Below are 14,043 nucleotides of genomic sequence, written 5' to 3'. Positions count from 1 at the left end.
CCCCCCCCCCCCCCCCCCCCCCCCCATGAAATGCCCTGGAATCCAGACTGTGAGGCTGTGCGTAGTTACTCCTCAATTTTAATGTGCAGACGTTGCGTTTCCTGTCTGATTTATTGAGACCGCCAATAAATAAAAGATGTAATGGACTTGAGTTCGCCGAGCTGCAGGTGCAGCAGCTCCACATGCAAACACATATGAGAGCCACACTCGGATCTAAAAGCAGCGACGCAGTGAGACAGCGGCCAAACCTGTTGTTGTTGTGTTGTGTTGCGGAACTATTACGCTATGCAGTCAAAAGCAAGTTAAGGTATTTATTGCAGCCATTAATGACTTACAGGTTAGATTTGCCAACGTTCTTTCAGCAGGTGTGTGCGCGTGTGTGTGTGTGTGTATAGTAGTAACCCCGGCCTACAGTCGAGAGGAAAAAGGAAGGTTCGGCTGGAACACGCTCAGTCACGGCTGTTTCCTCTGAGCGCGTGTGAGTTGGGTCATTTGGCACAAAGCCCATCAACAAACAGCAAACGCATCTGCTGCGCTCACGTGGACAGACGGGTCTGAGCCGGGCACAAAAATGTCTTTTACGACATCTTTTCAGAATACAATATTAAGTTATCAGAAACGGCAACATGTAAAACAACAGACAAATATTACTGATTTGTAAACCGCGGTCTGCTCTCCACCAATGGCATCAATTGAATTAAATGCTCTCACTGTTTACTCTTAAGTGAAATGTGACATTTTCTTTTCAAACCTTGTGTTAAACCCAGTTGTGTCTCCCCATCATTACTGTTGTCTGTTCATGTAACGTTCACGTGGCTTTCCATCCTGGCATATTTGGTCATTAAATCAGTCTGCTAAATGACTGTAATGTAAATGTTTCATTTAAGTGTGAATCACATTGTAATTCGATAGACTTTACAAAACAAGAAATGGGACAGTTACAAAAAGAGAAGATAATAACAATATAGAATATGAAACGCAAAACGTTTGTTTTTTGGGTTAAAGTTAGACATTTAATTATTTTTTTTATTTATTTAATGAACAGCCTTTTAAAGACAGCTGAAGCTTGTTTCAAGTGATCTCGTCTTTCCCTTCATCACCTTTTAATTAACCTAATTTTATAGTTTTAATTCATTGGTTTTATTATTTAATTGGTTTATATCCCCGAATGACTCACCTCTTACAACGTCTTGTTTTTATTCATTACCTTTGCTATGAGACATTTACATCACTCCTCATTTCCCTTCTTTGTCTTCTCTGTTCTCTCTACCAGCTTGTGAGAAGACCACTCAGAAGGTGTGTGCTAACCCGTCAGAGGAACACCTCCAGCCCTTCAAGGAGAAGATGGAAGGATTCATCTCCACTGGTGAGTCGAGACTCTTTTTATCTGGGGCAAAACTGTAGACTCCGAAACATGGCGGACACATTGTTCCACATATGGTATGCAAGTTATAAATATCTAGCGATTTAGCTTTTGACTCCGGAAATACTTTCTCGGTGTCTTTTAAAGATGAAACATTCATTTGGATGGAGGATTTACATGACACAGAGCTTACAGGGCGAGAAAAGACCTGTTTTCACCCAGACACGCAGCATGGGACCTTTTAAAAAAGGGGGAAGGTATAATTATGTTTTTTGCCATGTCAGACAGTCAGCTGGGTGGTGCAGAATCTGCATGTTATTGCAAGTGTGTTTGTGAGAGAGGACATCGCTGTGCGCTGTAGGAAAGCATGAGGACAGGAGTCTCCAGGCCTGTAGAAGGGATCACATTGCCTCTAACATGGTTCTCATGGACTCTCGGCTGCCATAAAGCTGGCAGGACACCTCTGGCTGCGGCCTTGTAAAGACTGGCCGGCCTCAGTGGATAAGGTCTGCGGACCACCGGGACAGGAGCAGAGCCTCCCCCGACACATCATCATCTGTCCCCTTTCTGACCTACACACTGGTCTTCCCAGCCTCTGCTGTAGTTGCAGTAGCTGCCACAACACTGTGCCTTCTATCAAATCTGCAAACTGCACATTGGGGTGATGGATTTTTATGGAAAAACTTAGAAAAAGAAAGAAAGCGGCCCTGAATCCCTCCACACATCTATGTCCCTTTCAACCTTCATTACTTCGGTTGGTTCATTAATGAAGGTGACTGTGTGTACACATTTTTATTGAGTCATGTCACCAAAGCTTTATCATAAACAAACCTTCCTCTGCATCCGAGTGAATGCCATTAAGGGCATGTCCACAAGGCATTTGAGTTTGCCACAGATGGCTCCATGTCGTGTGCCAACATCATTGATTTTACCTTGATGAAGTGGCCATTATCATACACAGTGTACTGTATATCGCAGCTTGCACAGCAGCCTGTGGACAGATGCTCTCAGAAATCGGCAGATAAGTGGAGATCACAATCTTCATTAGAGGCCAGAAGGAAACCGGAGCGCACGGTTTCTTCTTAATGTCTTAAGAGTTGGTTTGCACAAATTTACAGCAGGAAACTGTGTCCCTGCTACTCTATAAGATCCACAGACCTCACAGTGAACTTTTTTTATTGGAACTCTTTTTCTACCCAAGGTAGTCTATGGACTGTTTAGAGTGGCTGGTTACTTGTCTCTGGATGAGATGTAGCTGTTTGATTTTTTTATTAGTATACAGATAGTTTATATTATGGCTGATATGTATGTTTTATGGTCAGCAACTTAAACCATCAGGCAGCTAGGATGCCTTGAAAATAGTGAATGCAAGAATCAAACAAAATTCTGTTCACCTCTATCGTAATGGCACGAAGGAAGAAATCTGAGTGGCGGATACCTGGAGGCCCAAAACTATCTGCATGGCCAGATGTCAGTAGAGGCAAGTGACAGATGTGCTTTCTTTAATTTGGGCAGAACAACCCTTTAAGTACAAGGACTTAGTTTAGATGCAACGTGTGCTTTGTGTTAATCAGCATCGAGCCAAAACGTAGGTCTTGGCGACCAGAGGAAAGTGTCTCTATCACACAAGGTCCAGACTGCATTAAAGGACTAATTGCCGGCATTACTTGCAGCAAGGGCAGAGTGGTGAAACAACAGACTCACTCTATCATAAAAGAGTCAAATGAGGTATCTCGCGGGGGAGATTGTAGCCAGATGTTTGCGGTGCAGAGTGAAAATTTGTGGGGAGTCCGTGTTTGCAGTACAACTCCTGAAAAGATGTTTGTTGCATACCGAGCCCACTATCCTTGTGATGTGTCCACGACATTGTTCTAGTTATCTTATCCGCCTTTTGCTTCCTCCGAAAGCTAAAGCCTCCCTTTAGAGCTTTGGCCAGTATCGCAGAATATCTGAAAGCTCTCAGAACCTCTGTGGTTCCCACTGGCTTACAGAGCGGCATTGATTTGCAAAGGCACATCTTGAACATAAACTTTCCAGTGGGATACTTGTAAACCTCTCTTTCATAAACAGAATTCCTCCAGCCGTTGCCCATGCTTTTCGGGAGGAGCGGTGCGTAATCATCGTTCGTGATGATTCCATGGCTTCAAAAGGCAAAACAAAGCAACAGCGCCTCACATCAAAAGAGCCGGCCGAGGCTCTTAAACTCTGACTCACCAGTGAGCGAGTGAATTTCTCACCCAGGTTAACGCTCAGGAGGCTGACCACAGATGCATGTGTTTGACACATGATTTTAGATATTGACATTAACCGTTGAGTACAACTTCTTCCCTCAACAAGAGGATCAAAGTGTACCAGTGAATCAACAGATAAAGACTTGTGTTTCCGAGTAGCACTGACCCATAACCCGGCCTGTGGAGAAGCTCTCAGCGGGGCCTGCAGATGAACCCAAACGCCCTGCGCTCTGCCTCTTAAACTGTGTGATCGCTCCCAGATCTAACAGGGGGAAGCCTCTGAAATTCAGTGATCCGTTCTCTTGTAAGGCCGATCCTGTGCTCGTTCCGTCACCGTTTTCATCCGAGTCCCCTCTAACCCCTGCGATTCATTTCTCTCTCAATCTTCAGAACTATTCTCTCAAGTAAAGTTAGAGAAAACAGCCCGCAGTGGGTTAAACGTCTGATCAACCACCTTTTCGTTTCCCTTTTTTTAATAGGAGCTCTTTGAAACCTCTGGGGATACTCTTATAGGCATATTTTTCGTGTTGAATACAAGCCGTGACTAATTGAAAACAAATTTCTGCTTTTAATCTCCGCTGGTGTCAGTCTCATTTCGCTGGCTCTCTTGTGGAAATACGTGTCCGTATCATCATTTCCTTGCGCTGTCTTTGTTGCCGGTGAGTCAGACCCCAATAACCCAAATACCACTTGTTCACATGAACGTGAATTACGTAGGTGGTGGTGAATTTGCAGATAACGAAGGAACCAAGGAAGCTGTTTTTGATGAAGGCTCTGAGATGCATCTGTGTTCAAATGTAGGGAAACCGAGAGGGATGCTTTGTGGAAATCCTCAACGTGCTCAGCCTCCCTTCGTAGACTGCTTCCCATCTCTTTGCTATCTAGCTGCTAGGTATAGCAGCGGTTTGGAAAAGTGTGTCAGAGTTTTAAAGCCCTAATTTATTGTCCCTCTCAGCATGCACATCTCATAACTTTCTAGTTAGCGACTACTGGTTTCATGTTTGCACAGGGAAGAGAAACTTCACACATCCTCTCTCTCCGGGCCTCTCTCTGTCTCGCTGTCTCTCTCTCTGTCTCTCTCTCTCTCTGTCTTTCTCTCTCTGTCTCTCTCTGTCTCTCTCTCTCTCTCTCTCTCTCTCGGCTCCAGTGCCACCTCTACACAATCGCACCAGAGGGGTACCTCAGGCGCCAGCCTGACCCCCACTGAGACTAACGCCATTGGTCACGGCCCCTCTACTCCCCCCCCCCAACCCCCCACCCCCCCTTCTATCCCAGACATAGCCACAACCTTCATTCATTAGGTTTACCTCAGCCCCCTTGCCCACATACATGTTAAACAAAAACAAAAAAAGAGTAAAAGTAAAAGGGGTGGTTGATCGGAGGCTTAAGCTTACCTTCTCCCAAAAGACCCCCAAACCTGCCTTTGAACAATTTTTTGGAGACTTCCCCCTCTTAAATCTTCAAGTAGGAAAGGTCCCCCATCATTGTAAAAAGGATGAATCTGGAAAATGCAATAAATCTGAGATCACAGGCACTCTCTGGCCCTAGATAAATTCTTGCACCTCGGCCTGGCCCGCCGCACACATCTGCCTTGCATTTAGACACTTTTACATGGCAGGAGTCCACAGGAGCCTCCAGTTCCCAAGCCTCTCTGCTCAACCCTGCGTCGGTTCAGCTTAGAACACGCACATGTTTGTCGACGCACACTCCGCAAACAGGCCGCCGCTCCCCGCCGCGAGGATCACGCTCTCGTGCGTCAACACGCAGAAGCATGTCAAACTTTACAGTGTGCTTAACTGTCACTTGGGTAACATGCTCGCTGTGTCACTGACATCTCGACCCAGGGCCCTTTTTCTTCCTCTTTTCGTACTCGATTGACAACCTTAAGGACGGCGAATGAACACAGCGCCCCCCTCTGGACCCGCCGGGGTTCCTGTGATCATTTTGTCAGTGTCTTGTCTGTGGAGACGTTATCTATGTCACCGGAAGCCTCATAATCTGCCCCACGATATGTATTAATCCAATATTTTCTCTTTTCTTTCCAGCTCAAAAGGAGCATTCAGCTGAAGAGGATCGACTCAGTGCAGCACAGAGAAGGTAGGAGACCGACAAGCCAAGATACATTTAAATTTGTGAACGAAAGATGTTTGGATAGACTATATATTGCTCTTTTCTGTGGATTTCATCCCTCAACAAGGGAATTCTTCAAGTGTCGTGGATTTCAAACATCACATAAGTTGTTTAACATGCTTCACATAGATCACATAGCTGGTTTCTAATAGCACAATAGTTGCTATTTGTATAGTTGCATAGAGTTCTTAACCACATAATGTTTCCGGTAAGATGAAGGGGCTTTACAGAACCTGCACACCAACTTTGACTAGAGAGGGATTGTTGGATGTGATTTGGAAGCAATTTATTTTGCAGGATTAAGCTCCGTTTTGTATACGTTTTCATTATTTATTACTTACTTCGAGGCCTTTTGTAGTTTGTCTGAAAGACAAATAAAAATGCTTACCAGAGACAGCAGTGGATTTCTACACACACACACACACACACACACACACATAACATACAGCATATTGTATTGAAGCCTGAACGCCTGCGCTTCCTCCCCTTCAGTTCTTATCTGCCGCGTTTTGTGCAGAAGAGAGTTTTCTGAGAGATTTATAGGCGTCAGACACACTGGCAGCCGCTGAGCTCGCTGTCCGAGCGAAATCATCTCTGGAACATTTCATATTGGAAAAAGATGGTGGGGCAGACAAACAAAGCAAATACATTATTTTGGCCTTGTTTGGATAGAGAGCAGGATTGTTTGCTTTATATCGCAACTCTTCCTCTTCCAAAATAAATCATGAAAGCACCGAGTGAAAGACACCGGAAAATGGAAACTATAAACAATTAGGAAGTTGATTGCTTCGGACAATTACTATAACTCAAAGAATGCTTCCAAACTGTTTCATGTTGCTGTTTTGTAGCCAAGAGAATTGTTAAGGGACTGCTGCGCCTCTCCCTCTCTGTCCTGGTCCCTCACCCCCGCCCTCGCCATATAGTGATACCTCAACGCCCTGAACTGGGCCGACACGTGTGTGTGTGTGTGTGTGTGTGTGACTGAGTGACACTGCTGTAATGAAGGCGTTGAACTTGGAGGGGAATATTGATCAAAAGGGCCCCGTAGCTGACAGCATCTTTGCCTTTTTAATGAAGTTTTCCTTTAATTTCATCTAAGGAGGGGGGCTGGCTGACTTGTGTTAGGTAGAGTAGGAGGCAGTGGGGGGTGGGGGGGGGGGGAGGGGCTCTTTCTCAGGTTCCCACAGAGCCACCTCGTAAAAGTGACACGCTGTTGATGAATATGGGCGTCAGCGGGCTCACTGGGCCCTGGGTGGGCTCTCACATCTGCGCTGGATGAGGGATCCTCGCACAAAAACACACACACAACAGCAGCAGTGGCCGCAACATTGTGGTGTTAATAAAGGAAATGGTCAACACATCCTCGGTGCTACCTAACACCTCGGCCTCATGAGGAGACAGTGAGTTTAGACGCCTGCGAGTCAAAGTCAACCACCAGGGAGAAGGGCCGGGCGATAGCAATCAGCATCAGGATATTGACAAAAGATTTGGTCTCCGATTATTTTCATTATCAATTAATCAGACCATTATTTCCTCAATTAATCATAGAGGGAAACAAAAATCATGTCCAGAAACAATCGCCAGAGACACTTCACATTGCCCTTTTTTTGTTTGTTAGTTTAATTTGCATTTTTGGCTGTATAAATACAATTGTTTTGACATTGTTATGTTACATACATTGTATTTTTTATGCTGTTTTATCCAGGCAATGCTCTTTTACGGCATTTTAGACAAAATAGTTTGTAGAAAAACATTTTTATACTCCTCAAATTAAGTACATTATATATTGGTATCTAAACTCAAAGCTAGGCTAGTGACGTGGCTTAATAGATGTTGTGGAAGGTTCATCCTCAGGTAAATACTGTTAGCTCTTTCAGCACTGTTAGCTGTTAGTGTTTGGTTTGTTAAAACAAATACCAGCAAAAGGAATGAGAGCATTGTCACCGTTAGCGTTAGCATTAAGCTGGAAGCACTGCTGCGTATGATCTCACAAAGCTGCAAGCGTGACTGTAGACTTTCAATATTGATGCATAGCAAATGTATGAAAAATCATAGATAACATGGCTGATGTTAGTGCAGTGACCTTATGTAAAATCTTTCTCACAACTTCAAGGGCTGAGTCTGTTGATTTGTTTTAATCACAATCTGTTCAAGATTGTTCATTTGGGCAACAGAATCCATTAATGAAAATATTAAACTACTGCCCAGCCCTACCAGTGAGAAAGTACAAACATTTAGCTTAATTGTAATTAATTGTGGTGTCGGTCTAATGAAACTAATGAATACAAAGAAAGTAATTCCGTGGCGAGTGCCGATGCCTTTCCCTCAACATGCAGTTGTAATTTGTCTGCTTCATGTTTGGGTTCACTGAGGTTTTCTGGTTCTGTCCTCGGTTACGTCTCATTAAGTTCGCTTCTCCCACATCATGCTCAATTTCCTTTGGCCCGACTGCGTCACCGTGCAGTCGTGGTTTCATAGATGCTAGCTCCCAAGTTATTCTACTCGGGTATTGTATGATGGCAATGGCACAAAACGGCTGAGTGCCTCTGCTGAGTCTGCCAAAAACATGGCGTTTACTTCTGCAATTCGTTTTACTGGGGAAACAAAGGAATGCGGAGTTGCCTGTCCAGATATTTCTCTGAATCGCACGTCTGCTCATGGTTTCGTAATGGGGTCTTTTTTTCTTTCTTTTTTTTACATAGCTGTCAGTGAGGAATGCCAGCTATGCGTGCCGCAGTAAACCCTCTCACGGCAATGGCATCATGGCATGTATAACAGAAGAGTGTGTGTGCATGTGTGTACAAGTGTAATTGTTCTGCTCTCGCAAATGAACAAAGGTCTGCTTGATTTTGTTTGTTTCGTAGGTACACTGGCATGTGTGAGTGTGTTTGCATCTGTTTTGAGTGAAGCTTTTGTGTATCTGCTTGTTGCATTGGCTCGGGAAGGGTAAAAGAAAAAGTGCTGTTGCTTGATTTGTGCGCGCTTTGACACGATGACCCCCGAGGGTCAGCAAGAGGAGCTGATGGAGAGGAGACCCTGTTCATCATGCCATGTCAGACCAGGCCCGGCTGCAACACAGCTACCTGGGACGGAAGGTCTGTTGGGTCAATCTAAACATCCCAGAGCCTCCGATTTTCTTTTGTAGCGTGCACGATGATCTACAGCGCATCATAGCAAAAATGACGCATCGCTGGGAAATGTGAAGCAGGCTCGTGCAGAAGCCCCTTTTTTTTGTTTTCCTCCGCTTTTAGCAAGCCGTCTGGGCAGCATATTGTAGACTTTCACTCCACATGAACGTGTCTTAGATTAGCGTCGCAAAAAGCCACCTAGCATCTGGAGGTCAGAGCCTATGTGGGTGTCAATGGGACAGGGAGCATCCTTTGAATCATAGCCCCCTTTTATCAACCCTTTTTGACAGGCACGGCTAGGAAATGTCTTTCATGTTTGGGTTAGGGACGGAATCCGAAGCAGCAGGCTTCTTTTCATGCCTCGCGTGTGCCGCTGGGAGCCTTGCAACGAGTTCAGATTTGGTTACAATTAGAACTATAGGCTGAGGAGCCGTGCTGCAGTCCCAGTGAACAGAGAATCCAGAATCTGCTTATTCACATAGATCTGATGCGTCTCCACTGAATGCTTTTTTTGTGTCTGTGTGCACACACCTTCCTGAGTGGGCTCCCATGTGCATTTGTCATATCATATTCACATCTTTGATTGTCTGCCAGAAAATCTGTTCCTGGAGCTGTGATGTGTGAGTTCCACTTTAGTGTGTGTGTGTGTGTGTGTTTGTGTTGCTGTTCCCGCAGCAGCAGCAGCCTGTTCTTGGCTGTCTCCGTCTCCTCTGGCAGTCTTCCCCTGAAGGCTGTGGAGGTCAATGTGATAATGGAGCCGCCGCTACTGGCTCTCTCCCTTTGCCCAGCAGGGTGGACACTCTCCTTCCAGCTCTGTTTCTTGCCTCTCTGTCTCACTCTACATCATTTTCCCTGTGTGCTGTGTCTGTATTGGACTCTTTTTTGTGTGTGTGTGTGTGTCTGTTTCTTGTGCATACATACACCTTAGCTTCCTTGTGCTTTTTGACCTCACTGGAACTATTTAAGTGTTTACGTGTGATAAAACAACACTATTTTTGCCTGTGTTCTGTTTCCCCAATACAGTTTCCAGGACATGGTGAGCTTCTTTGGGCTCAAGCCAAAGTCCGGGGAGAAAGAAGTGTCCCCGGGTCTCGTTTTTATGCTTTGGTTCGAGTTTTGCAATGACTTCAAGAACACCTGGATACGACAAAACAAGAACATCTCCAAGGAGAGGTGGGTTGGATTCTGGTGGTGCTGTCTCTGTCAAAGACACATGAAGTTTAGTATACTTATCAGGAGAAGTACTATCAACCTTTTTCGTTTACTGCATGGGAGCTTTGTACAGTCTGTGGAAAATAAATCGCTATGTTTATCTCAGATTCTTGGAAACATTTTGAACAAGGAGTGTTACTACTTTGAGATATGGAGTTTGCAAGACATGGGCATTTACAATAATTAGTTCATTAATTATTTAAAATATCTCTGCCTCCTCTGTGGAAATTTTGTCCAACCTTATTTTCTTTTCTTTTTTTTCAATCTGCCTATGGTCCTCCAATTTAATGAAGTGCAATGCTAAATTGGTGGAGTGCCCCTTAAAGTGATGGTCATAAAAAAAGTGACTGATATCCTCTGTAAAGCCTGGTGTATATATCTTGTTCCTCAGTCTGGAGAACACAACTTTGGCCTCTAAACTAAGCTTGAACCATTTCATCCTGGGGTCAGACTTCTTGTCTCCGCCACCTTCTGATGTGTGCTTAACGACCTCTAGACATAATGTCAAATTGGCACTAATTGTACAAGGGTGATGTGCAGATGCTTAATTATAGCAGCGAGACGGAGGCTATCAAAGAGGAGGCAAACAGGCATAGCTGAGGCCTCGGCCTTCTGTCTGAAGGACTGGGGCCTGAATTTATGATGTTTCCTCTGACCTGAGGCGTCATGTTGGGGGGGGGGGGGGGGAGACACCAGACCCTCCTGGCGGCCGCCTGGCTTTACTGGCAAGCGTTTGGGAGAACTGATAAACACTGTAATGATGCTGGACATGCAGCCCAAAGGGCGACAACAGGACTGCGCAGGAGTGAAGCGGCTCGTTACTGCATGGTCATTTCAAGCATCATGCGGTGGCTTCATGGCTCTCCACACTTGGAGGTTGTCATATCGTGACATTTAGTGTCCTCCAGCTACTGCTGTCTGAACTCTCTCTGTGAGATGGAAGAGACTTCTCAGACCTGCCGTGGATCCGTGGGCTGTCTCTTAATTTTCGACTTGGTAATTGTGTCTCACAGTACTCACAGCTGATTGTGCTTATGCACAATTTACTGTTTGTACAGTCGTAAAAGCCAAGTGTTTCTTTTAAAGGCTGCCTCATTATCTCATCAGCCCACTGTCATTCCCTTAGAGGGCTTTCACTGACCGCAAAGAGAGAGAGAGAGAGAGACTGTCTGCACCCAGTGAGATACTAATGTGTCTTGCCCTTACAGACAACTTCACAAGGACACCGTGATGAGAGGCGTCTGACTTTTTATTGTTTACACAAGTTTCATGATTTTGTTCCAAAGCTGTCGGTGTGTGCTTCTGGTTTTAAAGGGTCTGCCCATATTAAAGTCCTTGTGTTCTTGTTTTTTTTTCCCCTTATAGGTTGAAGGAAGCTCAAGAAAACATCAAGAAGATCACAGCGGAGAAGCGAGTCGAAACCAAGAAGATCAATGCCAACAGTCTGGTAAGAACTGATCTACATACAGCAGAGAGATGACATTTCCTAAAAGCTGCTCTTCCTTGTGTCCGCACTGAAATGGATACACCACTTCTTCTTTTCTTTTTCTTGCGGTTCTTGCCAACAGAAAGAGAGGCTGCGGCAGAAGGAAGCCAGCGTGTCTTCCAGCTGAGTGAAAATGACGAGTGTCGGAGCATCGCAGATCAGAAAGTGTGCAGGCCTCATCTCTCCTGCGTTTACCACCTGCCTCAACAACAGTACTCTCAATAAAACCTCGCCGGACTCTTGACTACTCCCACTGCCGTATCTCTGCCCTACTAACACCCTCCCAGATAGACGCTGGGCCTGCAGCGAGGATGCATGGCTGACACAGTCGAAGTGATGGGAGTGTTAAAGGCCAAAGGTCGATCTCGTTCATCCGGCAGGGCGCGACCTCTGAGTGCCCCAGCTTGTGAAAGGTCTCAAGGGGTCAGTGGGATTCACAACAGCTGACACATCCAAGAGGCTCCTTCTAGATCTACAAGAGCTTGGAATCCATTTCTTTCTGAACGGTAGATGTTAGACAGCAGAGTGATAATGCTCCTACATATTCAAAGTGTTAAGAAGTTGTTGCTGTTATGTGAACAGATACGGCTGCCTGACTAGAAAAATCCCTGTTCACAAAACAAATCTCTCTCTGGAAGCAGTAAAAAAAAAATACAATAAAATAAAAAGCAGTTGCTAGTGTTCTTTGCTGTAGAGAATAGCTTTTCATTCGCCACGGCTCATTAAAAGTCTTGTAAATATGTCATGCTGTAGAATCGGCAGGGACCGAGCGGCGTTGAGAAGTATGATGAACGATCTGCGCCGGGCTTCACGTGCGGATTGAGACACGTCGTGTATGAAATGCACCAGACTGACCTCTCCTGGGTGACGGCCAGAGAAGCGCAGAACCTGACAGCGAGTCTCGGACCCCCTCACACACACACGCACGTGCACACACACACACACACACAACTTAAAATCATCAGAAGAACACAAGTTTTGGCCGTGCACCCACTCCCACTTAAAATACTAACTACACTATACGTCATGCAGAATTGTTAATCCCTCGTCACATTGTGTCCAGCACTCCTTTAAGCACTTTACTGCTTGCAGTAGCTGTATATGTCGTTGCCGCTATAAGCCACACTCCCCTGTTATGCTAACTGCGTGCATTCTTTTCAGATGTCTTGCACCTTTTTGCACCTCTTTTCCTATGCAAGAGTATGGTCCTTAGAAGATTTATATATTGTATTGCTTCATGATGAAATCCTATTAGATATTTTTTTTTTTTCTAAGAAAGTCTATTAAAGTGTATGTTTTATTTTTGCAAATGTAAGATGTAACCACCGCTCCTGTATCAATCAAGAAAAGTCTATTTATGTAAAGAATGATTTATTTTCTGCCAAAAAGCATCAGCTTTGGTCCCTTTGAGGGTCTATTTGTATGAGTTGTAATTGACTGAGAAGCTACCTGATAGGTCGGTCAGATAAAAGATATATTTTCACATGGGTATTGGGTGTATGTTGTGTCCGTTGGTTTACAGTGTAGGCTGTGATATGTGGAATTTGAGTAATTTGCTTAGAATGAAGGCTGCCTATACTTTTATGTTTTGGAGAGATGCGGGTTGTATTTTTGGATTTTAAGAACATTTAAGCATATCTTCTGAAGCCAGGGTTGTTATACCTCAGATAGACTTCCATTATCAAGAGTATACATAAAAACACTCCTTGAATTACCTTCTTTTTTTTTCAATCCTTCCAAGTCTTTTCACATGTGCCATTTATTTTGTAGATTTCATCAACTGTTTTACTTCAGAGGGTTCGAAAAGCAAAAAAAGAGCCGATACTGACCAAGGAACTGCTGTAGTGTCTACTGTATGTATTTTGGTTCATGTAACCTTCAGTAGCTCTCATATAGGTGCTCTGTAATTTTATGGAATTGTTTTAAATTTCAAGAATAAACTGCTGAATGCCGAACAAATAGAACCAATATCTCTAAATGTTCTTCTGTCAACACTTCCATTAGGCCGGCTTTCAGAAGCCTGGCAGTGCACCAAGTAAGTGTTATATTTATGTAAGAAACCTGAGTCACCAAAGAGGATTTGATTACTCATAAATCAGCCTAACTGGGTCAGAATTAAGTCATTCAATCAAGCCTCTTGATCCAGTGTTTTAGCCTATTGGTTGTAGCTCTAACAGTCATTGAGTGCCTGTCACTGAAAATTTAGGACCTGGTTTTACACTTTTGCAGTCATTGCAAAATGCATTGCATGGTGAGATATGTTCATCGATCAATGATCAATAAGTCACCAAATCCTCCTGATGAAAAATGTTCACTGCTCAGCTGTGACCAGATTCACATCTGTGGCCCTTCCAGCTCATCCCAACTTGTATTCAAACACCAAGATAACCCTGCTCGTTGTTTTAGAATATATATTATCAGGGTGATCTTTAATATGGATGGCTGAAGAACCAAGCTTATTCAAATTTTAAAAAACAATTATTAATCAAACAT

General features: G+C 44.3%; 1 protein-coding gene across 1 annotated transcript; it reads left to right on the top strand.

Moving 5' to 3' along the window:
• The first annotated feature begins 1,271 nt into the window (after positions 1-1,271).
• LOC306707098 (formin-1-like) lies at positions 1,272-13,508 on the top strand. Its single transcript, XM_079174407.1, has 5 exons — positions 1,272-1,366; positions 5,640-5,691; positions 9,876-10,025; positions 11,430-11,511; positions 11,633-13,508. The coding sequence occupies exons 1-5, from the start codon at positions 1,345-1,347 to the stop codon at positions 11,675-11,677; spliced, it is 351 nt and encodes a 116-aa protein (XP_079030533.1). The 5' UTR covers positions 1,272-1,344; the 3' UTR covers positions 11,678-13,508.
• Positions 13,509-14,043: the final 535 nt, after the last annotated feature.

Source organism: Pholis gunnellus (genome assembly GCF_910591455.1).
Source record: "Pholis gunnellus genome assembly, chromosome: 15".
Classification (NCBI taxonomy): Eukaryota; Metazoa; Chordata; class Actinopteri; order Perciformes; family Pholidae; genus Pholis; species Pholis gunnellus.
Note: the sequence above shows the minus strand (reverse complement) of the source record. Positions and strands in the feature narration are given on the sequence as shown.

Excerpts from the sequence above, each read along its gene's own strand:
- LOC306707098 (XM_079174407.1), top strand. The coding sequence starts at position 1,345 with ATGGAAGGATTCATCTCCACTG. Across the intron at positions 5,692-9,875 it reads CTCAGTGCAGCACAGAGAAG|TTTCCAGGACATGGTGAGCT; the intron begins GTAGGAGACCGA and ends TCCCCAATACAG. Across the intron at positions 10,026-11,429 it reads AAGAACATCTCCAAGGAGAG|GTTGAAGGAAGCTCAAGAAA; the intron begins GTGGGTTGGATT and ends TTCCCCTTATAG.